The sequence below is a fragment of the Procambarus clarkii genome, chromosome 37, assembly GCF_040958095.1.
Source record: "Procambarus clarkii isolate CNS0578487 chromosome 37, FALCON_Pclarkii_2.0, whole genome shotgun sequence".
NCBI classification, from domain to species: domain Eukaryota; kingdom Metazoa; phylum Arthropoda; class Malacostraca; order Decapoda; family Cambaridae; genus Procambarus; species Procambarus clarkii.
This window is the reverse complement of record NC_091186.1, coordinates 12902534-12928490: the sequence shown is the minus strand read 5'-3', so window position 1 is coordinate 12928490 and position 25957 is coordinate 12902534. Positions and strand designations below refer to the sequence as shown.

Below are 25957 nucleotides of genomic sequence, written 5' to 3'. Positions count from 1 at the left end.
ACATGCAGTATACACCTGTCTGTCTGTCTGTCTGTCTGTCTCTCAGCGGGACACTCACTAGTGGCGTCGACGGGGACATGAAACCGGCGGCTTGTCAAGAGTCCACCCCCCTAGATTGATAGCGTGATCATATTCACACACATTGAAAGAACATGGTTTGAATGTGAGTCAGGTTAAGAATGAATGTTTGCTAATGAAGTATTCTTTAAGAATGAAGCTGTTCATACAGTTGAGGGCTTGTATACATGACAGTATGGGCACTGTTGTATATATACAAGGAGACGTATACACCGTCAGCGTTGTATTACTCATACAAATAACATGGAATCCGGTCGTCTCGATATCCATTTGAATTTCGATGTTTTGCTTAACCCTTCCACTGCGCGACCTTTTTTTTTCCTTTATTAACGGCAGCCGCCATCAATACTCTCGAATTTCTTGTTTTTTTCACGAATATCTGAGCCTCGGGGCCTTGTTTCCAAGTGGACGGGTGTTTGAAGTAGGGGGACCTATTTTTGGCACTGCGACCACGTCAACACTGCGTGTATAGCTTCCAGAACCTTCTCACTAGTCCCCTCACAGCTGTCAGACACCTCTCTGACACTGTCACGCTCAGTACTGGTACTGTCACGCTCAGTACTGGCACTGTCACGCTCAGTACTGGCTCTGTCACACTCAGTACTGGCACTGTCACGCTCAGTACTGGCACTGTCACGCTCAGTACTGGCACTGTCACGCTCAGTACTGGCTCTGTCACACTCAGTACTGGCACTGTCAAATAGCTTCTATTGGTGCTTAAACTTTGGTAGGATAGGCTGCATTTTAAGATATTATTTCTTATGGGTTTCTTGGTGGGTCTGCATAATTACTCACTGGTCTCACGTAGGTGACAAACATTTAAAAATTATGTTTCCGTCAAATTTCCTGCAGGCTTTCATGAAGCTTGGAAGGTATGTGTGTACATGTGTCTCTGGTGACACACACACTATTTGTATGTGTCCACATTCGTAGCAATCATTATCCTGGGTGCTCTTCCTCATTATCCAGGGGGCTCTTCCTCATTATCCTGGGGGCTCTTCCTCATTATCCAGGGGGCTCTTCCTCATTATCCTGGGGGCTCTTCCTCATTATCCTGGGTGCTCTTTCTCATTATCCTGAGGGCTCTTCCTCATTATCCTGGGGGCTCTTCCTCATTATCCTGGGTGCTCTTCCTCATTATCCTGAGGGCTCTTCCTCATTATCCTGGGGGCTCTTCCTCATTATCCTGGGTGCTCTTCCTCATTATCCTGGGGGCTCTTCCTCATTATCCTGGGGGCTCTTCCTCATTATCCTGAGGGCTCTTCCTCATTATCCTGGGGGCTCTTCCTCATTATCCTGGGTGCTCTTCCTCATTATCCTGGGTGCTCTTCCTCATTATCCTGGGTGCTCTTCCTCATTATCCTGGGGGCTCTTCCTTATTATCCTGGGGGCTCTTCCTCATTATCCTGGGGGGCTCTTCCTCATTATCCTGGGGGCTCTTCCTCATTATCCTGGGGGCTCTTCCTCATTATCCTGGGGGGCTCTTCCTCATTATCCTGGGGGCTCTTCCTCATTATCCTGGGGGCTCTTCCTCATTATCCTGGGGGCTCTTCCTCATTATCCTGGGGGCTCTTCCTCATTATCCTGGGGGCTCTTCCTCATTATCCTGGGGGCTCTTCCTCATTATCCTGGGTGCTCTTCCTCATTATCCTGGGGGCTCTTCCTCATTATCCTGGGGGCTCTTCCTCATTATCCTGGGGGGGCTCTTCCTCATTATCCTGGGGGCTCTTCCTCATTATCCTGGGGGCTCTTCCTCATTATCCTGGGGGCTCTTCCTCATTATCCTGGGTGCTCTTCCTCATTATCCTGGGGGCTCTTCCTCATTATCCTGGGGGCTCTTCCTCATTATCCTGGGTGCTCTTCCTCATTATCCTGGGGGCTCTTCCTCATTATCCTGGGGGCTCCTCAGGTCCTTGGAGGTTCTCCTCCAACTAGGGGCTCCTCCAATAAGCAATCCACCCCCCCCCCTAGGGGCCCCTCCCCCCCTAAGGGCTCCTCCACCAGGTAGGGGGCCTATACCTCACCTGTACCTCACCTGTACCTCACCTGAGGAGTCATGTTCCCTCCATAATGAGACGCAGGAGATGGCCTCTTGCAAGTTGTATTGAATTTGTTAAGGATATTATAGTCAGTTTGCTGTCTGTCTGTCTGTCTGTCTATGTCTGTCTGGCTGTGTCTGTCTGTCTATCTGTCTGTTTCTGAATGTCTGGAGGGGTTTCTAGGTATGTGTGGGTTGGCTGTTACACATCTGTGTAGGTAAGTGGATGGGGGGGACCACTGCTGTGTCTGTATGGATGGTAGCATATTCAAGAATAGGTCTCACATAGGTTGTGTGGGTTAAGGGGTTTGCGTGCCGGAGCTGCATATGCAGTCTTTGGTGTCACGAAGGTTGCATATAGGATTCAGAAGCTAGACTCCTTTGTCCACATTCGTGATTGCTATATACAAGCAGTGGTCAGCTCTTGAAGTTGTTCTACTAATGTCAACCTCTAAACCTCTGGTATTATATATATATATATATATATATATATATATATGCAGGGAACAGAAGCAGCCACTCTTTGTAGCCTTCATAGACCTGACGAAGGCCTTCGACCTCGTCAGCAGGGATGGCCTGTTCAAGATCCTCCCCAAGATCGGATGCCCACCCAGGCTCCTCAGCATCATCAGATCTTTCCATGAGAACATGAGGGGCACCGTGGTCTTTGATGGCCTAACATCAGGCGCCTTTGACATCCGAAGTGGAGTAAAGCAGGGCTGCGTACTGGCTCCAACCCTATTCGGGATTTTCTTCGCAGTTATGCTGCGGCACGCCTTCGGATCTGTCACGGAAGGCATTTACCTCCGGACCAGGTCGGATGGGAAGCTCTTTAACCTCGCCAGGCTGAGAGCCAAGACAAAGGTTCGGCTGAGGTGTCTGCGCGACTTCCTCTTTGCCGACGACGCAGCAGTCACTGCCCACTCAGCTGAAGACCTCCAACGGCTCATAACCCGCTTCAGCGAGGCCTCTCAGGCTTTCGGACTCACCATCAGTCTGAAGAAAACACAAGTCATGGGACAAGGAGTGGACTCCCCACCTGACATCGGCATCTCTGATTCCAAACTGGAAGTTGTTCACGACTTCGTGTACCTGGGCTCCACAATCTCTGACTCCCTCTCTCTTGATACGGAGCTAAACAAACGCATCGGTAAGGCATCTACTACCATGTCCAAACTGACAAAGAGAGTGTGGGCCAATAATAGGCTAACTGAGTATACTAAGATTCAGGTTTACAGATCCTGTGTCCTGAGCACTCTCCTTTATGGCAGTGAGTCTTGGACACTCCGCGCCCGTCAGGAAAGACGGCTGAGTGCCTACCACATGCGCTGCCTTAGACACATCTTGGACATCACCTGGCAGGACAAGGTGACAAACAACAACGTCTTGGGGAGAGCAAGAATCACCAGCATGTACACAATGCTGAAACAGAGACGAATGCGCTGGCTCGGGCACGTTGTGCGAATGGGCGACGGCAGGATCCCCAAGGATCTCCTGTATGGAGAGCTGAGGCAGGGAAAGCGTCCAGTAGGCAAGCCCCAGCTACGGTACAAAGACGTATGCAAAAGGGACCTGAAAGCCATGGACGTCGATCTCGCTATATGGGAGACACTGGCTGCAGACCGTTCAGCCTGGAGGCAGTCTGTTCAACGAGGTCTCTCCAAGTTCGAGGAGTCACTTGCCAAGGAATCGGAGGCAAAGAGACAGAGAAGGAAAGCCGATAACCAGGAAGACAGACCAGAATCGGACTTCGTTTGTGCTCGGTGTGGGATGGACTGCCACTCTCGGATTGGCCTCATCAGTCACACCAGACGCTGCACCAGGATTGACAACTAGGGCGCAACTCCATAGTCTCCCGAGACTGAAGGATGCCTACTAGCCTACTATATATATATATATATATATGTATATATATATGCAAACAAGCCTGAATGGTCCCCAGGACTATATACAACTGAAAACTCAGTTGTATATAGTCCTGGGGACCATTCAGGCTTGTTTGCATTTGTGTTCCTCACGTGTGCCCCAAAGAATGAGGTGATTTGATAAAATGCTATGCCCAAGATTACCATCCGAGTGCCGGCGGGGAAGTGGTTTAAAATAGCTTCGGCTATCACTTCCTTATGTCCGGTCGTGATGGTCAAGCGGATTAAGGCGTCCCTGTACATACCAGTTGCGTTGCTCCTGGCAGTATGGGTTCGAGTCACTTCTGGGGTGTGAGTTTTCAGTTATATATATATATATATATATATATATATATATACATATATATATATATATATATATATATATATATATATATATATATATATATTGTGGGTTGCATCTACTCCCAAGACTTTCCTCTTTTATAGTATAGGAGACTATGTACTCTCTCTGTAATCTCTACTACTCTGAGGATTTTTACAATTGTGGTACAGTTGGTACAGCAGTTGAGAGGCGGGGCCAAAGAGCCGAAGCTCAACCCCCCGCAAGCACAGCTAGGTGAGGAAAACTAGTTGAGAAACATAACTTTGCATTAGCCTAAGGTAAAATTCTACGAGGCATTTTTTCAAACTCCTTCAGGAGTTTGCCAGGATCCCAATACAGGGTATAAGACTGCCGCTCTGTTGTGAAGGGTCGTCTTATTTTGTGTATCACCTGCAAACACTGACATGTAAGATGGATCCTGTGTCTGTGTGGATATCTGTATGCCCCGAATTTTCCCTCTTAGGGCGTTAAGAGTTGTTAGAGACAGGATATAAGGTTCAGTACCGAGCCTTGCGGGACTCCACTCGCTACCTCTCCTGGCACTGGCATCGTTTACTTCTGGCGGGAATCACCGTAATCCCACTGTGTCACCGCCTCCAGACGACACCAGTCTGTGTTGTGTAACATGTGTACCTCGTGAGACACTCTTGAATACTCACTTACACTCCAGAAATATACACTCAGCGCATCTCTCTATTCTGTTTATTTTCTGCCATCATTTTGCAGAACTCTATAAAAAAAAACAAGTGCCAAAGAGGGGGGGGGGGTCCACTGCTCACTTTGGAGACAAAGGTAATTGGTGTGGATGCTTGTAGTGAAATGTTGCTCGCTTGTATCTTGTTTGCTACAATTATTTTACGACACCAAATTTGTGATGTTCCAATATTCTGGAAGTTCTGCCGTTTTTTAATGACGGCTTCTGCTGCCTCCTTAAGACGGGGGGGGGGGGTTATATCTGGCCGGCTCACAGTTTTTCATCTTATCTAGGTTCTCTAGTAGTTTCTTTGCGTCTTCTGGCGTCCAGCATATATATATATACATTAGAATATTTTGGTAGCAGTCTTTCTTGTAAACATATGTTGTTGAATATGACCGAAAGGGCAAGATTAATAATTCTGACACGAATCTTCTCAATATTTCTTACGTTTTTCTTCACTGTCGAGGGTAATTGAAAAATTAACTCTCCAAAGTTCATTTTTTACATTTTTAGTTATGGTCTGACTCCTAGAAGCGTTTTGCAAGACTTCTCACATTCTCAAAGACTGACCTTTATATACTCTGTTTCATGCTTATATTTTTTTGTGTGAGGTGATAGGATACAAATCAATGGGGAAAGGCAGAACACGAAACAATGGGTATAAATGGGGTATATAACCATGGGAATACATTTTATCTGTGGTGGTTCGGGGTCTTGAAGTGGTAGAATGTAATTATGTGTTAATTGGTTATTGATTGCTGGTTTTGACTTTTTGATGTGTAGTGCCTCGCTGATGTCGAGTCTTCTGTTGTCGTTGTATCTGTCGATAATTTCTGTGTTGCTTGTTAAGATTTCTCTGGTGATGGTCTGGTTGTGTGAGGAGATTATATGTTCCCTTGATGGAGCCCTGTTGTTTGTACATTGTTAATAGCCTAGAGACGTTGTTGTCTTGCCTATATACTGAGTTCTTTGAGGCTGACAGTCTCCAAGTGGGCATGTGAAGGCATAAACGACGTTGGTTTCTTTCAAGGCGTTCTGTTTGGTGAATAAAACCTATATCTATGGGCAGCACAAAACGTCCACTAGACTGTGCGACACAGTGGTTGCAAGGATCAGGTTGGGTTACCGTTACCTGTGGCAGGTGGCTACAGGTGACAGGTCCTGAGCACTCCAGTTGCAAACTCTGTGAGCAGGAACTACGGCATGATCTCCCACACTACATCACCGAATGCCCAGTTATTAGACCTTTCAGACCCGTTGGCATGAGGTACCTGGAGCTCTGCAATTACTTTATTCACTCTCGTGTTCTTGAAGATATCCTCACAGTGTACCCAAAATTTGCCAGTGCAGGCTACTGAACATATGGCCCTGTATGACTAACCATCCTGCGAGATGGGAAACTTAGTATCACTGCTGCCTTATTCACTCTTGTGTTGATGATATCCTCATAATGCACCCGGAGTCTGCCAGTGCAGACTACTGATCACATGCCTCTGTATGACTAACCATCCTGTGTGATGGGGATTTTGTAGCATCACCTAGTTAGCTTTTGACCACACACTGTACTCCACTTCATATAGTCTAGGGCAGCTGCACAAATGCAGATGTACCTCATGTTTCAGGTACATCTAAGTAATGTATTAGGTGCATAAGTAATATATTTTCTGAGAGAAGGGTGTAGGGGGGGAGTGGAGGTTAGGTTAGAGGGGAGGGACTCAGTGGGGGGACTAAGGGGAGGATAAGGGGGGAAATAGAGTGATCAAGGGGAAATGGTGTTTCGTCTGAATTTAGCTATTTACCCGTATGGCAGAAAACTCGTAATTTCAAAATGAAAAAAAAACATTTAAATAGTTTTTTTTGTTTAAAAACAGTAAGTTAAGGTTCCTCTGGCGGTTAGGAGGGCAGGAAATTCTCCTAAAGTTTCAAAATGTCGTGAAAACCGTTAATTGAAAGTTTCCTCTCCTAACCTAACAGACAGGAGGATCCAAACAGAAAACGGGAGAGAACATCACTTTCGTGAACCGATTTCATTTCAAATTACGTCAGTTTTTGGCCATATAGCGCGCATACTGGGGAAAAGCGACGTTATTTTGAGAGGACGGGTTGAGGTGTGGGTGTGTGTGAGACAGAAGGACACGAGTGTATAATGTGTATATAGTAATGTAGGTAAGAGAGAGAGAGAGAGAGAGAGAGAGAGAGAGAGAGAGAGAGAGAGAGAGAGAGAGAGAGAGCATGGAGGGGAGGGGGGGGGACACAGCTGACGGGACAATATCAACAAAAGATTAAACCATCAGCTTTTACACCTGGTGTCCCAGCCTGCGTCACTCACCTGTGTTGGTGCCCTGAAGTCCTGTCTGTCACTCACCACACACTGTCACTCTCACCACACACTGTCACTCTCACTAAAGTCATCAAACTCGAGTCTGGCACTAAATGAGTGTCTAAGTACTGTGAGGTGAGTGGCATTTTATGAGTGCCCAATAATTTTGACTCTCAGCCAACTTGGTAATGAGCAAACTTGAGGGCCTCATATTTTTATGACAGATGTGAGGGACTTGTGAGAGGCGAGGGCATCAATGAGGGCATCAGTGAGGGCATCAATGCTCTCTCTGCCCTCCGCTGCCTTCCCTTCTCTCCCTGACTTCCCTTGCCTGGGCTGCCATCCCCCCCCCCCCCACCCCCCTGCCTTCTCTTCCCCGCCACACGACTCCTCTCTTTACTGACGGCTCTCAGGCTTATGTTTGGGTGGGTTTTTTCCGGCAGGATTTGCCAGTTGTGCCCACTGTGGCAGCCCTTCCTCTGCTGAGCTGTCTGCTGTCAGTCCTGCTGAGCTCTCTGCTGTCCCGCTGAGCTCTCTGCTGTCCCGCTGAGCTCTCTGCTGTCCTGCTGAGCTCTCTGCTGTCCTGCTGAGCTCTCTGCTGTTTCTGCTGAGCTCTCTGCTGTCCTGCTGAGCTCTCTGCTGTTCTGCTGAGCTCTCTGCTGTCCTGCTGAGCTCTCTGCTGTCCTGCTGAGCTCTCTGCTGTTCTGCTGAGCTCTCTGATGTCCTGCTGAGCTCTCTGCTGTCCTGGTGAGCTCTCTGCTGTCCTGGTGAGCTCTCTGCTGTCCTGCTGAGCTCTCTGCTGTCCTGCTGAGCTCTCTGCTGTTCTGCTGAGCTCTCTGCTGTCCTGCTGAGCTCTCTGCTGTCCTGCTGAGCTCTCTGCTGTCCTGCTGAGCTCTCTGCTGTCCTGCTGAGCTCTCTGCTGTCCTGGTGAGCTCTCTGCTGTCCTGCTGAGCTCTCTGCTGTCCTGGTGAGCTCTCTGCTGTCCTGGTGAGCTCTCTGCTGTCCTGGTGAGCTCTCTGCTGTCCTGCTGAGCTCTCTGATGTCCTGCTGAGCTCTCTGCTGTCCGCTGAGCTCTCTGCTGTCCAGCTGAGCTCTCTGCTTGTCCTGCTGAGCTCTCTGCTGTCCTGGTGAGCTCTCTGCTGTCCCGCTGAGCTCTCTGCTGTCCCGCTGAGCTCTCTGCTGTCCCGGTGAGCTCTCTGCTGTCCTGCTGAGCTCTCTGCTGTCCTGCTGAGCTTTCTGCTGTCCTGGTGAGCTCTCTGCTGTCCTGCTGAGCTCTCTGCTGTCCTGCTGAGCTCTCTGCTGTCCTGCTGAGCTCTCTCCTGTCCTGGTGAGCTCTCTGCTGTCCTGGTGACTCTCTGCTGTCCTGCTGAGCTCTCTCCTGTCCTGCTGAGCTCTCTGCTGTCCTGCTGAGCTCTCTGCTGTCCTGCTGAGCTCTCTCCTGTCCTGGTGAGCACCTTGCAGGGACCTTAACAACACCTTAACTATCTTAATTAAAAGGTCAGGGAGGGTAAATTGAGAAGTAGAAGCAGGAGTGGCTTGGAAGAGAGTAGAGGGGAGTGGCTTGGAGAGAGTAGAGGGAGTGGCTTGGAGAGAGTAGAGGGAGTGGCTTGGAGAGAGTAGAGGGAGTGGCTTAGAGAGAGTAGAGGGAGGGGCTTGGAGAGAGTAGAGGGAGTGGCTTGGAGAGAGTAGAGGGAGTGGCTTGGAGAGAGTAGAGGGAGGGGCTTGGAGAGAGTAGAGGGAGTGGCTTGAGAGAGTAGAGGGAGGGGCTTGGAGAGAGTAGAGGGAGGGGCTTGGAGAGAGTAGAAGGGAGGGGCTTGGAGAGAGTAGAGGGAGTGGCTTGGAGAGAGTAGAGGGAGTGGCTTGGAGAGAGTAGAGGGAGTGGCTTGGAGAGAGTAGAGGGAGTGGCTTGGAGAGAGTAGAGGGAGTGGACTTGGAGAGAGTAGAGGGAGTGGCTTGGAGAGAGTAAGGGAGTGGCTTGGAGAGAGTAGAGGGAGGGGCTTGGAGAGAGTAGAGGGAGGGGCTTGGAGAGAGTAGAGGGAGGGGCTTGGAGAGAGTAGAGGGAGTGGCTTGGAGAGAGTAGAGGGAGTGGCTTGGAGAGAGTAGAGGGAGGGGCTTGGAGAGAGTAGAGGGAGGGGCTTGGAGAGAGTAGAGGGAGGGGCTTGGAGAGAGTAGAGGGAGGGGCTTGGAGAGAGTAGAGGGAGGGTCCTTGGAGAGAGTAGAGGGAGTGGCTTGGAGAGAGTAGAGGGAGGGGCTTGGAGAGAGTAGAGGGAGGGGCTTGGAGAGAGTAGAGGGTAGTGGCTTGGAGAGAGTAGAGAGAGTGGCTTGGAGAGAGTAGAGGGGAGGGGCTTGGAGAGAGTAGAGGGAGGGGCTTGGAGAGAGTAGAGGGAGGGGCTTGGAGAGAGTAGAGGGAGTGACTTGGAGAGAGTAGAGAGAGTGGCTTGGAGAGAGTAGAGGGAGGGGCTTGGAGAGAGTAGAGGGAGGGGCTTGGAGAGAGTAGAGGGAGTGGCTTGGAGAGAGTAGAGAGAGTGGCTTGGAGAGAGTAGAGGGAGTGGCTTGGAGAGAGTAGAGGGAGGGGCTTGGAGAGAGTAGAGGGAGGGGCTTGGAGAGAGTAGAGGGAGTGGCTTGGAGAGAGTAGAGAGAGTGGCTTGGAGAGAGTAGAGGGAGTGGCTTGGAGAGACTAGAGGGAGGGGCTTGGAGAGAGTAGAGGGAGGGGCTTGGAGAGAGTAGAGGGAGTGGCTTGGAGAGAGTAGAGAGAGTGGCTTGGAGAGAGTAGAGGGAGGGGCTTGGAGAGAGTAGAGGGAGGGGCTTGGAGAGAGTAGAGGGAGTGGCTTGGAGAGAATAGAGAGAGTGGCTTGGAGAGAGTAGAGGGTAGTGGCTTGGAGAGAGTAGAGGGAGGGGCTTGGAAGAGAGTAGAGGGAGGGGCTTGGAGAGAGTAGAGGGAGTGGCTTGGAGAGAGTAGAGAGAGTGGCTTGGAGAGAGTAGAGGGAGGGGCTAGGAGAGAGTAGAGAGAGTGGCTTGGGGAGAGTAGAGGGAGGGGCTTGGAGAGAGTTGAGAGAGTGGCTTGGAGAGAGTAGAGAGAGGTGGCTTGGGGAGAGTAGAGAGAGTGGCTTGGGGAGAGTAGAGGGAGGGGCTTGGAGAGAGTAGAGAGAGTGGCTATTACTGAATGATTACCACAACGCTACACACCCGGTTAGTCTTATGGTCAATAATCACACTGCAGCCATAACTTTTTCAAGCAGATCACATGAGTCCCCACATAGTCGCTGCTCCACTTGGTCGTTGCCACAGACGGAGATCAGGAGGACCTGCCACTACCCACTCCCCACCACCAGAACTGACTCCTGCCAGCCATCTTGAGATGATTTCGGGGCTTAGCGTCCCCGCGGCCCGGTCCTCAACCAGGTCTCCTTTTTTGTTATACATCCCCGCTAGAAAGCAGCTCGTAGCAGCTGTCTAACTCCCAGGTACCTATTTACTGCTAGGTAACACGGGCATCAGGGTTGAAAGATACTTTTGCCCATTTGTTTCCGCCTCCACCGGGGACCGAACCCGGAACCTCAGGACTACGAATCCAAATCACTGTCCACTCAGCTGTCAAGGCCCCATGCCTCAAGCACTTCACCCCGCGCCTCAAGGAAAACTATAATCCGATTAACCATTAACCGAAAGTATAATCCATTGACCAATGGGTCCATTAACCCATTGACCTTACTTCGATGTGTGACAACAGTCTCATCTTGAAGGATACTTCCACTCATCATTTGCTTAGTATTGTAGTAATGATTCTCTAGCTAATATCCCATCCTAACTTGTGGGTTACAACAGTGGGACACGAACACGGGGGCCACAGGTGGAGACACAGTGCCCACATGAGCCACAGAGGACGTTAGGAAGAACTTTTTCAGTGTCGGTAGTTAACAGGTGGAATGCATTAGGAAGTAATGTGGTGGAGGCTGACTCCATTCACAGCTTCAAGTGTAGATATGATAGAGCCCAGTAGGCTCAGGAATCTGTACACCAGTTGATTGACGGTTGAGAGGCGGGACCAAAGAGCAAGTGAGAGTGAGAGCTGTGGCAGAGAGAGAGCTACAAGAGTAAGAGCTGTAGTAGAGAGAGAGAGAGCTGTTAGAGGCCAGCAGGTAAGAGCTTATAGAGCCTCGCCACAACCTCTATCAACTACGGTACACTGACTTTATTAAAAATAAAAAGACTCTTTGTCAGAAATATTAATTGCTAAATCAGTCATGAAAATACAAATCAATCTCTGTCACAACGACCGATTGTAAGATGCCAGTTCGAGGCGGGGAATAATTAAAGAAATAATTAAACAGGAAATTCCTTCCGTTCTTTAAACATTCAGAAAAACTAGTTTTCCAATTTACATATTGAATGACGGTGGACGTGTAGGGCAAACACCACCTGCCCTCCACCACCTGCCCTCACCACCTGCCCTCACCACCTGCCCTCACCACCTGCCCTCACCACCTGCCCTCACCACCTGCCCTCACCAACCTGCCCCTCACCACCTGCCCTCACCACCTGCCCTCACCACCTGCCCTCACCACCTGCCCTTACCACCTGCCCACACCACCTGCCCTTACCACCTGCCCTCACCACCTGCCCTCACCACCTGCCCTCACCACCTGCCCTCACCACCTGCCTTCACCACCTGCCCTCACCACCTGCCCCTCACCACCTGCCCTCACCACCTGCCTCACCACCTGCCCACACCACCTGCCCTCACCACCTGCCCTCACCACCTGCCCCTCACCACCTGCCCCTCACCACCTGCCCACACCACCTGCCCCTTCACCACCTGCCCTCACCACCTGCCCTCACCACCTGCCCTAGTGGTTGCAAACTGCTTGAGTGACCAATTCCACCTGCTTGAGAGACGTGGGAAACTCTCCCTTGCAACATATCATTCCCCAAAACATTCCTGTTGTTGTTGTTCGTTGCCTCAGGAAAGCAGCAGTTGCACTTTTCCCAGCAAACACTGTTGATGTCTCGAACTGTTAGAGACCGTTATGCAACCTGCAACTGGCAGTCAACTTAATACTTCAAGCAATTAAAAACAATTGACCTGAAATTGCTATAATTTCGACTCGAGGAGAGGAGGTAAAGTCATGAGGTGGGGTGGGGGGTGTGGGGTGTGAGGTGTGGGTGTGAGGTGTGGGGGTGTGGGGTGTGAGGTGTGAGGTGTGGGTGTGAGGTGTGGGGTGTGAGGTGTGGGGTGTGAGGTGGGGGTGTGGGGTGTGTGTGTGGGTGTGAGGTGTGGGGTGTGAGGTGGAGGTGTGGGGTGTGGGTGTGGGGTGTGAGGTGTAGGTGTGGGGTGTGGGGTGTGAGGTGTGGGGTGTAGGGTGTGAGGTGTGGGGTGTGGGTGTGAGGTGTGGGGTGTGAGGTGTGGGGTGTGGGGTGTGAGGTGTGAGGTGTGGGGTGAGTGTGGGGTGTGTGTGGGGTGTGGGGTGTGAGTGTGAGGTGTGGGTGTGGGGTGTGGTGTGGGGTGTGAGGTGTGGGTGTGTGGTGTGGGGTGTGGGGTGTGGTGTGGGGTGTGAGGTGTGGGGTGTGGGGTGTGGGGTGTGGTGTGGGGTGGGGTGTGGGTGTGAGGTGTGGGGTGTGAGGTGTGGGGTGTGAGGTGTGGGGTGTGGGGTGTGGGGTGTGAGGTGTGGGGTGTGGGGTGTGGGGTGTGAGGTGTGGGTGTGGGGTGTGGGGTGTGGTGTGGGGTGTGAGGTGTGAGGTGTGGGGTGTGGGTGTGGGTGTGAGGTGTGGGTGTGGGGTGTGAGGTGTGGGTGTGGGGTGTGGGTGTGGTGTGGGGTGTGAGGTGTGAGGTGTGGGGTGTGGGGTGTGGGGTGTGGGTGTGTGGTGTGGGGTGTGGGGTGTGGGGTGTGTGGTGTGGGGTGTGGGTGTGGGGTGTGGTGGTGTGGTGTGGGGTGTGGGGTGTGGTGTGTGGTGTGTGTGGGGTGTGGGTGTGGGTGGGAGGTGTGGGTGTGGGTGTGAGGTTGGGGTGTGAGGTGTGGGGTGTGGGGTGGGGTGTGGGGTGTGGGTGTGAGGTGTGAGGGTGAGGTGTGAGGTGTGAGGTGTGGGTGTGAGGTGTGGGGTGTGGGGTGTGGGTGTGGTGTGGGTGTGGGTGTGGTGTGGGGTGTGGGGTGTGGGGTGTGAGGTGTGGGTGTGGGGTGTGGTGTGGGGTGTGGGTGGGGTGTGAGGTGTGAGGTGTGAGGTGTGGGGTGTGTGTGGTGTGGGTGTGGGGTGTGGGTGTGGTGTGGTGTGGTGGGTGTGGGGTGGTGTGGGTGTGTGAGGTGTGGGGTGTGGGGTGTGGGGTGTGGGTGTGGTGTGGGGTGTGAGGTGTGGGGTGTGGGGTGTGGGGTGTGAGGTGTTGGGTGTGGTGTGTGGGGTGTGGTGTGTGGGGTGTGGTGTGAGGTGTGGGGTGTGAGGTGTGGGGTGTGGGGTGTGGGGTGTGGGGTGTGGGGTGTGGTGTGAGGTGTGGGGTGTGAGGTGTGGGGTGTGGGGTGTGGGGTGTGGGTGTGAGGTGTGAGGTGTGGGTGTGGGGTGTGGGTGTGGGGTGTGAGGTGTGGGGTGTGAGGTGTGGGGTGTGAGGTGTGGGGTGTGGGGTGTGGGGTGTGAGGTGTGAGGTGTGGGGTGTGGGGTGTGAGGTGTGGGGTGGGGTGTGGGTGTGGGGTGGGGTGGGGTGTGGGTGTGGGGTGTGAGGTTTGGGGTGTGGTGTGGGGTGTGGGGTGTGAGGTGTGGGGTGTGGGGTGTGAGTGTGGGGTGTGGGGTGTGGGTGTGAGGTGTGGGGTGTGGGGTGTGAGGTGTGAGGTGTGAGGTGTGGGGTGTGAGTGTGGGGTGTGAGGTGTGGGGTGTGGGGTGTGGGGTGTGGGGGTGTGGGGTGTGGGGTGTGAGGTGTGGGGTGTGGGGTGTGGGGTGTGGGGTGTGAGGTGTGGGGTGTGGGGTGTGAGGTGTGAGGTGTGGGGTGTGGGGTGCGAGGGTGTGGGGTGTGAGGTGTGGGGTGTGAGGTGTGGGGTGTGGGGTGGGGGTGTGAGGTGTGGGGTGTGGGGTGTGGGGTGTGAGGTGTGGGGTGTGGGGTGTGAGGTGTGAGGTGTGGGGTGTGAGGTGTGGGGTGTGGGGTGTGAGGTGTGAGGTGTGGGGTGTGGGGTGGGGGTGTGGGGTGTGGGTGTGAGGTGTGGGGTGTGGGGTGTGAGGTGTGGGGTGTGGGGTGTGAGGTGTGGGGTGTGGGGTGTGAGGTGTGAGGTGGGGTGTGGGTGTGGTGGGGTGGTGGGGGTGTGGGGTGTGGGGTGTGGGGTGTGAGTGTGAGGTGTGGGGGGGTGTGGGTGTGGGGTGTGGGGTGTGGTGTGGGTGTGGTGTGGGTGTGGTGTGGGGGGTGTGAGGTGTGGGGTGTGGGGTGTGGGTGTGAGGTGTGGGGTGTGAGGTGTGAGGTGTGGGGTGTGGGGTGTGAGGTGTGGGGTGTGGGGTGTGAGGTGTGAGGTGTGGGGGTGTGGGGTGGGGGTGTGGGGTGTGAGGTGTGGGGGTGTGGGGTGTGAGGTGTGAGGTGGGGGGTGTGAGGTGTGGGGGTGTGGGGTGTGAGGTGTGAGGTGTGGGGTGTGGGGTGTGGGGTGTGAGGTGTGAGGTGTGGGGTGTGGGGTGTGGGGTGTGGGTGTGAGGTGTGGGGTGTGGGTGTGGGTGTGGGGTGTGGGGTGTGAGGTGTGAGGTGTGGGGGTGTGGGGTGTGGGGTGTGAGGTGTGGGGGTGTGAGTGTGGGGGTGTGAGGTGTGAGGTGTGAGGTGGGGGGTGTGAGGTGTGGGGGTGTGAGGTGTGAGGTGTGAGGTGTGGGGTGTGTGGTGTGGGGTGTGGGGTGTGAGGTGTGGGGTGTGAGGTGTGGGGTGTGAGGTGTGAGTGTGAGGTGTGGGGTGTGTGGTGTGGGGTGTGGGTGTGAGGTGTGGGGTGTGAGGTGTGGGGTGTGAGGTGGGGGTGTGAGGTGTAGGGGTGTGGGGTGTGAGGTGTGAGGTGTGAGGTGTGAGGTGTGAGGTGTGGGTGTGTGGTGTGGGGTGTGGGGTGTGAGGTGTGGGGTGTGAGGTGTGGGGTGTGAGGTGTGAGGTGTGGTGTGGGTGTGTGGTGTGGGGTGTGGGGTGTTAGGTGTGGGGTGTGAGGTGTGGGGTGTGGGGTGTGGGGTGTGAGGTGTGGGGTGTGGTGTGGTGGGGTGTGAGGTGGGGGGTGTGTGGGGTGTGGTGTGGGGTGTGAGGTGTGGGTGTGGGGTGGGGTGTGGGGTGTGGGGTGTGTGGGGTGTGAGGTGTGAGGTGTGAGGTGTGGGTGTGTGGTGTGGGGTGTGGGGTTTAGGTGTGGGGTGTGAGGTGTGGGGTGTGAGGTGTGGGGTGTGGGGTGTGTGTGGGGTGTGAGGTGTGGGGTGTGAGGTGTGGTGTGGGGTGTGAGGTGTGGGGTGTGAGGTGTGAGTGTGAGGTGTGGGGTGTGTGGTGTGGGGTGTGGGGTGTTAGGTGTGGGGTGTGAGGTGTGGGGTGTGAGGTGTGAGGTGTGGGGTGTGGGGTGTGTGTGTGGGGTGTGAGGTGTGAGGGGTGGTGTGTGTGGGGTGTGGGGTGTGAGGTGTGGGGTGTGAGGTGGGGGGTGTGAGGTGTGGGTGTGGGGTGTGGGTGTGAGGTGTGAGGTGTGAGGTGTGAGGTGTGGGTGTGTGGTGTGGGTGTTAGGTGTGGGGTGTGAGGTGTGGGTGTGAGGTGTGAGGTGTGGGTGTGGGTGTGGGTGTGGGTGTGAGGTGTGAGGTGTGAGGTGTGGGTGTGGGGTGTGGTGGTGTGTGGGTGTGGGGTGTGAGGTGTGGGGTGTGAGGTGTGGGGTGTGAGGTGTGAGGTGTGGGTGTGGGGTGTGGTGGTGTGGGGTGTGGGGTGTGAGGTGTGGGGTGTGAGGTGTGAGGTGTGAGGTGTGGGGTGTGAGGTGTGGGGTGTGAGGTGTGGGGTGTGAGGTGTGGGGTGTGAGGTGTGGGGTGTGAGGTGTGAGGTGGGGTGTGTGGGTGAGGTGTGGGGTGTGAGGTGTGAGGTGTGAGGTAGGGAAGCAAATTTTTTGTTTTGGTGTTGACGTAAATTTTGTTTTCTTCTGACGTAATTTTTTGGACAGAAATAAATATATAAAAGTCTGCAAATGCGCTTCGGACAGAATTTGAACATGTCTGTCTCTTATCAACGTGAGTAGTGATGCTTTTTTGTTCCCCCTGTCTGTGCTCTCTGTTCCACTTTCCTGTCTACCGTCATCTCCACCTCGGTCTGTCTCTTCAGAGCTCACTGTCCTGAACCTGTATTTGCTGTGTAATTTAATCCCCTGTCCAGCACCTGTGTGTGTGTGTGTGTGTGTGTGTGTGTGTGTGTGTGTGTGTGTGTGTGTGTGTGTGTGTGTGTGTGTGTGGTGACAGGGTGGACGGGCCTCTGTCACCTCCACCAGGACAGGAGGACGAGGGGTAAGACAATCAGTAGTGAAGGTGAAGAAGGAAAACTGATAAATATGGAATTGGAGGAAAAGAGAAAAATCTAACGAAGAAAACCGAATTATCGAAATGAAAAGAAAAGGAAAGAAAAATAATAGAAACTGAATTATTGTTGGGAGGGGAATGAATAGACGGGAGAGAATAGAAGAGGGAGGGAAGAAAGGAAGTAGAAGGGAGAGAACATAGCGAAGGGGACAAGGAGTAGAGGGAGAGGGAAGAGAGCAGGAAGAGGGGAGGAGTGGATAGACAGAAGAAGGATTAGGGAGAAGGGGAGATGGAAAGGGGAAGAGAGAGAGAGAGAGAGAGAGAGAGAGAGAAGAGAGAGAGAGAGAGAGAGAGAGAGAGAGAGAGAGAGAGAGAGGAGATTAGAGGGGAAACTGAAATCAGGGACCTGAAATCGAGGCTCATATTCCTGCTGTAGAGTCCATTAGGTAACAACTCTCACACACACACACACACACACACACACACACACACACACACACACACACACGCACGCGCACACACACACACACACACACACACACACCACACCACACAAACACACACACACACCACACACACACACACACACACACACACGCACACACACACACACACACACACACGCACACACACACACACACACACACACACACACACACAACACACACACACACAGTGTCTCAGCAAAAGACAATCTTACATGCCAACCTTTTCTTCTCCTTCCATAACAAGCTTGTCAGAAACATTTGATACTCTCCCACACTTGAAACTGCGACTCGACTGTGTGTTTACATGAGCGGAGGAGTACCTACCAGGAAGGAAACAAAGGGATAAAGTCATAGAGGAGAAATTACACTTATCGTATTTCAACTATATACTAACGACCTGCCAGGAAATTGGCTCCATCATCTCCATTTTTTTTTCAGATGATACAGAATTCAACGGATCAATCTGAATAAATGTATAAGGCAATATCCTGCTAAAGTGATTCTACAAAAGATTCTCGGACAAGTGGCTACTAGACTCCAACTGAGTTAAATGCAAGGTTATGAGGACACAAACGCATGAAAGGACCTGTACAGCAGCAGGGAACGAGGGGAGGGGGTGGGGAAACAGATTGATACATCAGAAATCATAATACAAATGTATTAATAATCATTAATTAAAATATACCATTGTCGAAACTCTAATGCCAGAAGTGAAGATCATTATGACATTTATATGTTCCCAACTGTCTAGTGTCTGTTAGCCTTCAGAAATTTAGATATCTTTTAGACATCTTTGCAACCCATGTGAGACCCATTCTTTAGTATGCAACCCCAGCTAGCATGGACAACCCCCCCTCCCCCACCTAAACAACCTATGTCAGACACACTCTTTAATATGCAACCTGGGTATGGAACCCCCACCTGTACATGAGCTGTGAGGGAAGACTACAAGAACTAAACCTAACTTCGCTGGAAGACAGAAACGTTGCTGGAGACATGATTACCATATACAAAATTCTCAGGGGAATTGATAGGTAGATAAAGACACGGGTGGTACACGAACAAGGGGACACAGGTGAAGACTGAGTACCCACATGATCCACAGGGACGTTAGAAAGGAATTTTTCAGTGTCAGAGTAGTTAACAGGTGGAATGCATTAGGCAGTGATGTGGTGGAGGCTGACTCCATACACAGTTTCAAATGTAGATATGATAGAGCCCAGTAGGCTCAGGAACCTGTTCACCAGTTGATTGACGGTTGAGAGGCGGGGACCAAAGAGCCGGAGCTCAACCCCCGCAAGCACAAATAGGTGAGTACACACACAAATACCCACTAATATTCTACAAACCCCCATAAGAGGATTTCCTTCCTTCTGCCCCCCCCCCGTGTTACAAGAGGTCAGGGGACAGGAGCTAAAGATCAGGGGTCAGAGAGTGGGGGTCAAGTAGTTAGAGGTCAGGGGCCCAGAGGCTGGAGAAAATATTATTTTAGGGGTAGGGCCCCCCCCCCCACCCACATCAACCCCACAGTCCTGCCTGCCGTAAGCTGAGCCTTGCACAAACACACACACACACACACACACACACACACACACACACACACACACACACACATACACACACACACACACACACACACACACACACACACACACACACACACAACGTGTGTGTGTGTCGTTAACTCCTAGGATAGGAGTTATTCCTCATGAGTTATGAGGAAAGGCTGCGGGAAATGACACTGGAAGACAGAAGAGTAAGGGGGGACATGATCACAACCTACAAAATCCTCAGGGGAATCGACCGGGTAAACAAGGATGAACTATTCAACACTGGAGTGACGCGAACAAGGGGACACAGGTGGAGACGGAGTACTCACATGAGCCACAGAGACATTAGAAAGAACTTTTCAGTGTCAGAGTAGTTAGTAAATGGAATGCACTAGGAAGTGATGTGGTGGAGGCTGACTCCATACACAGTTTCAAATGTAGATACGATAGAGCCCAGTAGGCTCAGAAATCTGTACATCAGTTGATTGACGGTTGAGAGGCGGACCAAAGAGCCAGAGCTGAACCCCAGCAAACAGAACTAGGTGAGTACAACTAGGTGAGTACACACACACACACACACACACACACACACACACCACACACACACACACACACACACACACACACAAGGCGATACTTAGCTCACAAGTCTTCAATGTTTGTCATTCCAGTTAAGAATCTCCAGGAAATAGCCAGGAAACTACTAGGATGGGTTGTGTGTGTGTGTGTGTGTGTGTGGTGTGTGTGTGTGTGTGTGTGTGTGTGTGTGTGTGTGTGTGTGTGGTGTGTGCATGCATGTGTGTGGACTAACCTAGTTGCACTCACCTAGTTATGCTTGCGTGGGGGATAGGAGGGTTGATCTTTGGCTCTTTGGTCCTACCTCTCGACTGCCAATCAACTGGTGTGTGTGTGTGTGTGTGTGTACTGACCAAGTTGAGCTTGCAGGATGTATGATATATTTTATCAACTAGTTATCGAGGCGTCCTTCGGGCGCCGTGATAAACATGACTATACCTAATTCTACATCACTGTCATGGAACAGGTCGTGTGGAAACAGCGTCTGTGAGCCTCAACGACATCTTATATCTACGGTAGTTTACCCCCTAAGAAATTCACTCATTTGCCTAAGGCCACTAGTCAGTCCGTACTCCGAAGGTTTCCCCAATGTCGAGAAACTGGTGTACTAAAGTTTATCCTAACCTATCAAGCACCCCCGAACAGAAAATGGGAAATTATGTCAATAATTGTAAGCCGCTACCCATTTTCTAATACGGTGATTTTTTTGGCCTTAGGTACAACAAATACGCAATGTCAAACATCAGATTGCAACACTGTAATAGGAGGACAGGTTGCACTAGCCTGCACACTTTGTGCAGTTTGCACATAACACTTGATTTTTATGTGCTTTTAAAATTGGGCGCTGATTAGTTCGTTATCTTCTCAACGCCAATTTGCCTGGGATGAGAATGTGATAATTTCAACACATGGCTTCTGTACACATGTGAGTCATATGGTTTAAATTTTAATTATATCATTGACGTATAATTATTTAAAATAAGTTGATACACGTGCCAGAATATATATAAGAAAGACGAGGCTTCCCAGCGCCCGTTAGGCTTATCCAGGAGTGCTGAACAAATGGAGAAATTTGGTGAGAGGATCCTGCACTTGCTAATGGACCTCCAGCCATGTTTGTGGTTGCCATGGCAACTCGTAAGGGTTAAATGACTTACCCAATTTGAACAGAAAAAATTATCAAGGATGCGCTGATCAGTGATACGGTAAATCAATTTAAAAGTCAAAATGAGAAATAGAGAGAGAGAGAGAGACAGAGAGAAAGAGAGAGAGAGAGAGAGATAGATACGGGAATGTGTCATCATCACACACCTCCAAAGTATTGGTTTCAGTAAGGGACACGCCCCTCGCATGTGGGTATCATAAACAGACACACTCCCAACATGTAGTAGATATCATGAAGAGACAACCTCCGCACCCTGCCTTGTGCAGGTATCATTAACAGACACACTACCAGTGAAGATATCACACAAAAAAAAAAACTAATCAGTTCATGTGTCATGAGCACAAATGATACCCTCTTCCTGCATGTAGGTGTCACAAATGCACACTCACTCACACGACTGACAATTCTCTCATCGTATGAAATTCCTAATTAACACGTAAAACATTTTCCATTACAAGCGCAGCACCTCCATCTTGCTCTGGTTATAACTTGCAGATAAAATAAAATTTAGTCTGTGCTACAGGTGTGTAAATATGTGCTGATTAAGGGAACTTAACACCTAATGTGCTGCCTTGTAGTTTGTGTTTCCAAGGGACAAAAGTGTTGAACTTGACAAAACCTCCATCTAAACATGGAGTTAAACAAAAAACACGGCCACAAAAGCTTTGGTCCTTCGAACCGGGTGGGAAATTGAAGAACAATGGCATATTACTAATTAATATTGGTTACTAGCTCTAATTAACAAATAACAAAGTTCCTTTATATTGACAAGTCAGTACGTTAATTACTTTGTCTTCTGAACTGTTGGTAAATGAATCAGAGTTGACAGGTTTGGCGACGCATTATATTAATTCAAATTTACGTCATCAGGTGAAAATTAGAAACAAATAAACAGCTTCCAGTTTGTGAAAGTTGTTTTCAGTAGTTTGTGCACATACTGAGAGTAGTTTGTGCACACACTCACAGTAGTTTTTGCACACACACAGTAGTTTGTGCACACTCACAGTAGTTTGTGCACATACACACACACACAGTACTTTGAGCACACAAAGACATTAGTTTGTGCACACAACGATAGTAGTTTATGCACACACACACAGTAGTTTGTGCACACACTCACAGTAGTTTTTGCACACACACAGTAGTTTGTGCACACTCACAGTAGTTTTGAGCACATACACACACACAGTACTTTGAGCACACAAAGACATTAGTTTGTGCACACAACGATAGTAGTTTATGCACACACACACAGTAGTTTGTGCACACAAAGACAGAAGTTTGTGCAGATAAACACAGTAGTTTGAACACACACACACACACACACACACACACAACACACACACACACACACACACACACACACACACACACACACACACACACACACACTCGCACACACAACACAGGGGGGTCTGGAAGCTGAATAGACAGCACGTGGGACTCCTAATCCTGTGGGCCGGGTTCGATTCCCGGTCTAGGCGGAAACAGATGGGCAGAGTTTCTTTCACCCTGATGCCCCTGTTACCTAGCAGTAAATAGGTACCTGGGAGTTAGACAGCTGTTACGGGCTGCTTCCTGTATGTGTGTGTGTGTGTGTGTATTAGAGAGAAATATATGTTGTAGACATTATAGAGAAATAGAAATAAATTGGTTAGAAAGGCGGGGGTCCATGAGCTAATTGCTCGATTCTGCATCCCCTCCCCCATACTCATCACAACTCTTCTCTTCATCACACTCATCAACCATTTCTCCTGCAAACATTTCTTCTCTTCCACCTTCTACCGTCCTTAATCTTTCTCTTCCTATTTCTCCTCGTCGTCCTCCTGGCGCCAGCGGTCATCAGGTAATGTCCTCTCCTCGCGCTCCAAACTTTGTGGCAAACATCTCCCGTTGGATCGTTTGTTATAGATTTTTGTAGAATTTCAATGACATTAGAATTCATGATATTCCTTTCTTATAGTGAAGAAGTTGAATCCCAGAAGGGGGGAGGTCAGGAAGGGGTTCGATTAAGAGATGGGGCAGTGTTCCCGGACCTGAAGCAGACACCTAGAATGGGATGAGCTAAAGTGTTATTGCTCAAACTTGAGTCACAGTTGGGTGTCGTTACTAACTGTTGGCTCTGTCACTTGGACGTGATGACTGTCCTTGGACTTGATGAGTGCCCTTGGACTTATCTGTGGCAAGTCCTTCCACGATGTGGCCAAAGGTGGGATGGTAAGCTACACACAGAAATCACAATAGCGTGATGCATCAAATGAACAAATCCACAAGGGCCGTTACGAAGGTTCGAACGTACGTCTGAGGGATGGTAAGTCTGACAGCGCTGATGACGATGGATTGACATCTATGACCCCTCACACAGGTGTGACCTGTGACGCTGTCAGACGCTTCCTTCACATGCTTGTTGGTCATACTAAGGTGATATATCACTCTGTCTCCCTCTCACTCTGTCTCCCTCTCACTCTGTCTCCCTCTCACTCTGTCTCCCTCTCACCCTGTCTCCCTCTCACTCTGTCTCCCTCTCACTCTGTCTCCCTCTCACTCTGTCTCCCTCTCACCCTGTCTCCCTCTCACTCTGTCTCCCTCTCACTCTGTCTCCCTCTCACCCTGTCTCCCTCTCACTCTGTCTCCCTCTCACTCTGTCTCCCTCTCACCCTGTCTCCCTCTCACTCTGTCTCCCTCTCACTCTGTCTCCCTCTCACCCTGTCTCACTCTCACTCTGTCTCCCTCTCACTCTGTCTCCCTCTCACCCTGTCTCCCTCTCACCCTGTCTCCCTCTCACTCTGTCTCCCTCTCACCCTGTCTCCCTCTCACTCTGTCTCCCTCTCACCCTGTCTCCCTCTCACTCTGTCTCCCTCTCACTCTGTCTCCCTCTCACCCTGTCTCACTCTCACTCTGTCTCCCTCTCACTCTGTCTCCCTCTCACCCTGTCTCCCTCTCACCCTGTCTCCCTCTCACTCTGTCTCCCTCTCACCCTGTCTCCCTCTCACTCTGTCTCCCTCTCACCCTGTCTCCCTCTCACTCTGTCTCCCTCTCACTCTGTCTCCCTCTCACTCTGTCTCCCTCTCACCCTGTCTCCCTCTCACCCTGTCTCCCTCTCACTGTCTCCCTCTCACCCTGTCTCCCTCTCACCCTGTCTCCCTCTCACTGTCTCCCTCTCACCCTGTCTCCCTCTCACCCTGTCTCCCTCTCACCCTGTCTCCCTCTCACCCTGTCTCCTTCGTCTAGTCCGATGTCATTCTTTTCTGTCAGCGGAAACAAAATTTCTTTCATTCATCACACTGTTCCTTCTTTTAGCCTTTCTTATCCGGTTCACCCTCCCTCTCCCTCTCCCTCTCTCCATCCCTCTATCTCCCTCTCTCCCTCCCTCCCTCCCTCCCTCCCTCCCTCCCTCCCTCCCTCCCTCTCTCCCTCCCCGTCCATAGTTAAGACAATACATTACTCGGTGTTTCCGGCACTTTGACCTTTACTGGTTTCCTGGTAGTTTATTCTCTCTTATGTCTCTCTCTCTTTCTTTTTATATTCTTAAGGCTCCTCCTGTCCTCCCTCCTCCCGTCTCTCTCTACCCGTCCACTGTCAGCCCGTCTCTGCTATTGGTGCGTCTGTCTCCTCGACCGGGGTGAGATATGAACCGTCTTGACAGACAGACGCGGCCGGTGCCTCGTCTTCTCTCTTGTTTGTGTTCCAATTTCTCTTTACCTCCTCTTTTTTCCCTCTTCTTCAGTTTCGCTTTTGATTATATTCATTCCTCTTAAGTTATATTTGGTTTACTTGGGTGAGTTTACTGCCTCTTCAGGTTAGCTTTCATGTTTTAATTAAAAATGGTTTATTGTAATGCTTTTGGTCAGTCTTCACTGTACACATGAATGTGAGGGTAGTCAGTCTTCACTCCCTCAGCACTCCCTGCCTCAGCACTCCCTGCCTCAGCACTCCCTGCCTCAGCACTCCCTGCCTCAGCACTCCCAGCCTCAGCACTCCCTGCCTCAGCACTCCCTCCAAGACCCTCCGGGCACATATTTCCCACCAATCATCTGGTAATGAACCTATTCATCTCCCGAGCCAATTCACTGATCCTGCCTGAGAACCTTGATGCTGGGTGACGCCCAGTGTTGCTACCATCCCTGGTAGTCCTGTGAGGGCGGGACCTGGTGCTGGTAGTCCTGTGAGGGGTGACCTGGTGCTGGTAGTCCTGTGAGGGGTGACCTGGTGCTGGTAGTCCTGTGAGGGGGGACCTGGTGCTGGTAGTCCTGTGAGGGGGGACCTGGTGCTGGTAGTCCTGTGAGGGGGGACCTGGTGCTGGTAGTCCTGTGAGGGGGGACCTGGTGCTGGTAGTCCTGTGAGGGGGGACCTGGTGCTGGTAGTCCTGTGAGGGGTGACCTGGTGCTGGTAGTCCTGTGAGGGGTGACCTGGTGCTGGTAGTCCTGTGAATTAAACCCATCATGTTAAATTATCCCAGTTACCCTCATGGATGCTCTGCTACGACAGAAAACGGAGGCCGGCCCGGGCCAGGAGTATGGGAAGCGGCTCAGAAGGGTGGACTGCCACTTGAGCGCGTTGCGCCGTGTCAAGAGGGCTCGTACTCCCCTATTTGTGCTTGCGGGGATTGAGTTTTGGCTCTTTGGTCCCGCCTCTCAACTGTCAATCAACTGGTGTACAGATTCCTGAGCCTACTGGGCTCTATCATATCTACATTTGAAACTGTGTATGGAGTCAGCCTCCACCACATCACTGCCTAATGTATTCCATCTGTTAACTACTCTGACACTAAAAAAGTTCTTTCTAACGTCCCTGTAGCTCATGTGGGTACTCAGTTTCCATCTGTGTCCCCTTGTTCGCGTACCACCCGTGATAAACAGTTTATCTACCCTGTCAATTCCTCTGAGAATTTTGTAGGTTGTGATCATGTCTTCCCCTACTCCTCTGTCTTCTAGTGTCGTGAGGTGCATTTCTCGCAGCCTTTCCTCGTAACTTATGTCTCTTAGTTCTGGGACTAGTCTAGTGGCATACCTCTGAACTTTTTCAAATTTCGCCTTGTGCTTGACAAGGTACGGGCTCCATGCTGGGGCCGCATACTCCAGGATTGGTCTTACATATGTGGTATACAAGGTTCTGAAGGATTCCTTACACAGGTTTCTGAAGACAGTTCTGATGTTAGCCAGCCTCGCATACGCCGCAGATGTAATTCTTTTGATGTGGGCTTCAGGAGACAGGTTTGGTGTGATATCAACTTCTAGATCTTTCTCTCTGTCCGTTTCATGAAGGACTTCATCTCCCATTCGGTATCCTGTGCCTGGCCTCCTGTTTCCACTGCCTAGTTTCCTTACCTTACATTT

At 51.2% G+C, this 25957-nt stretch overlaps 2 protein-coding genes across 2 annotated transcripts in view; one reads left to right on the top strand and one right to left on the bottom strand.

Moving 5' to 3' along the window:
• Nucleotides 1-25957, top strand: part of LOC138372040 (uncharacterized) — an 88468-nt gene that overhangs the window by 41566 nt on the left and 20945 nt on the right. The gene's annotated exons all lie outside the window — the stretch shown is intronic.
• LOC138371808 (serine/arginine-rich splicing factor 4-like) overlaps nucleotides 1-25957 on the bottom strand; it is a 49505-nt gene that overhangs the window by 12646 nt on the left and 10902 nt on the right. The window contains exon 2 of the mRNA XM_069336832.1: nucleotides 7788-8868. Within this exon, the coding sequence (XP_069192933.1) occupies nucleotides 7788-8868 (1081 nt within the window). The remainder of the gene's footprint in view (nucleotides 1-7787; nucleotides 8869-25957) is intronic.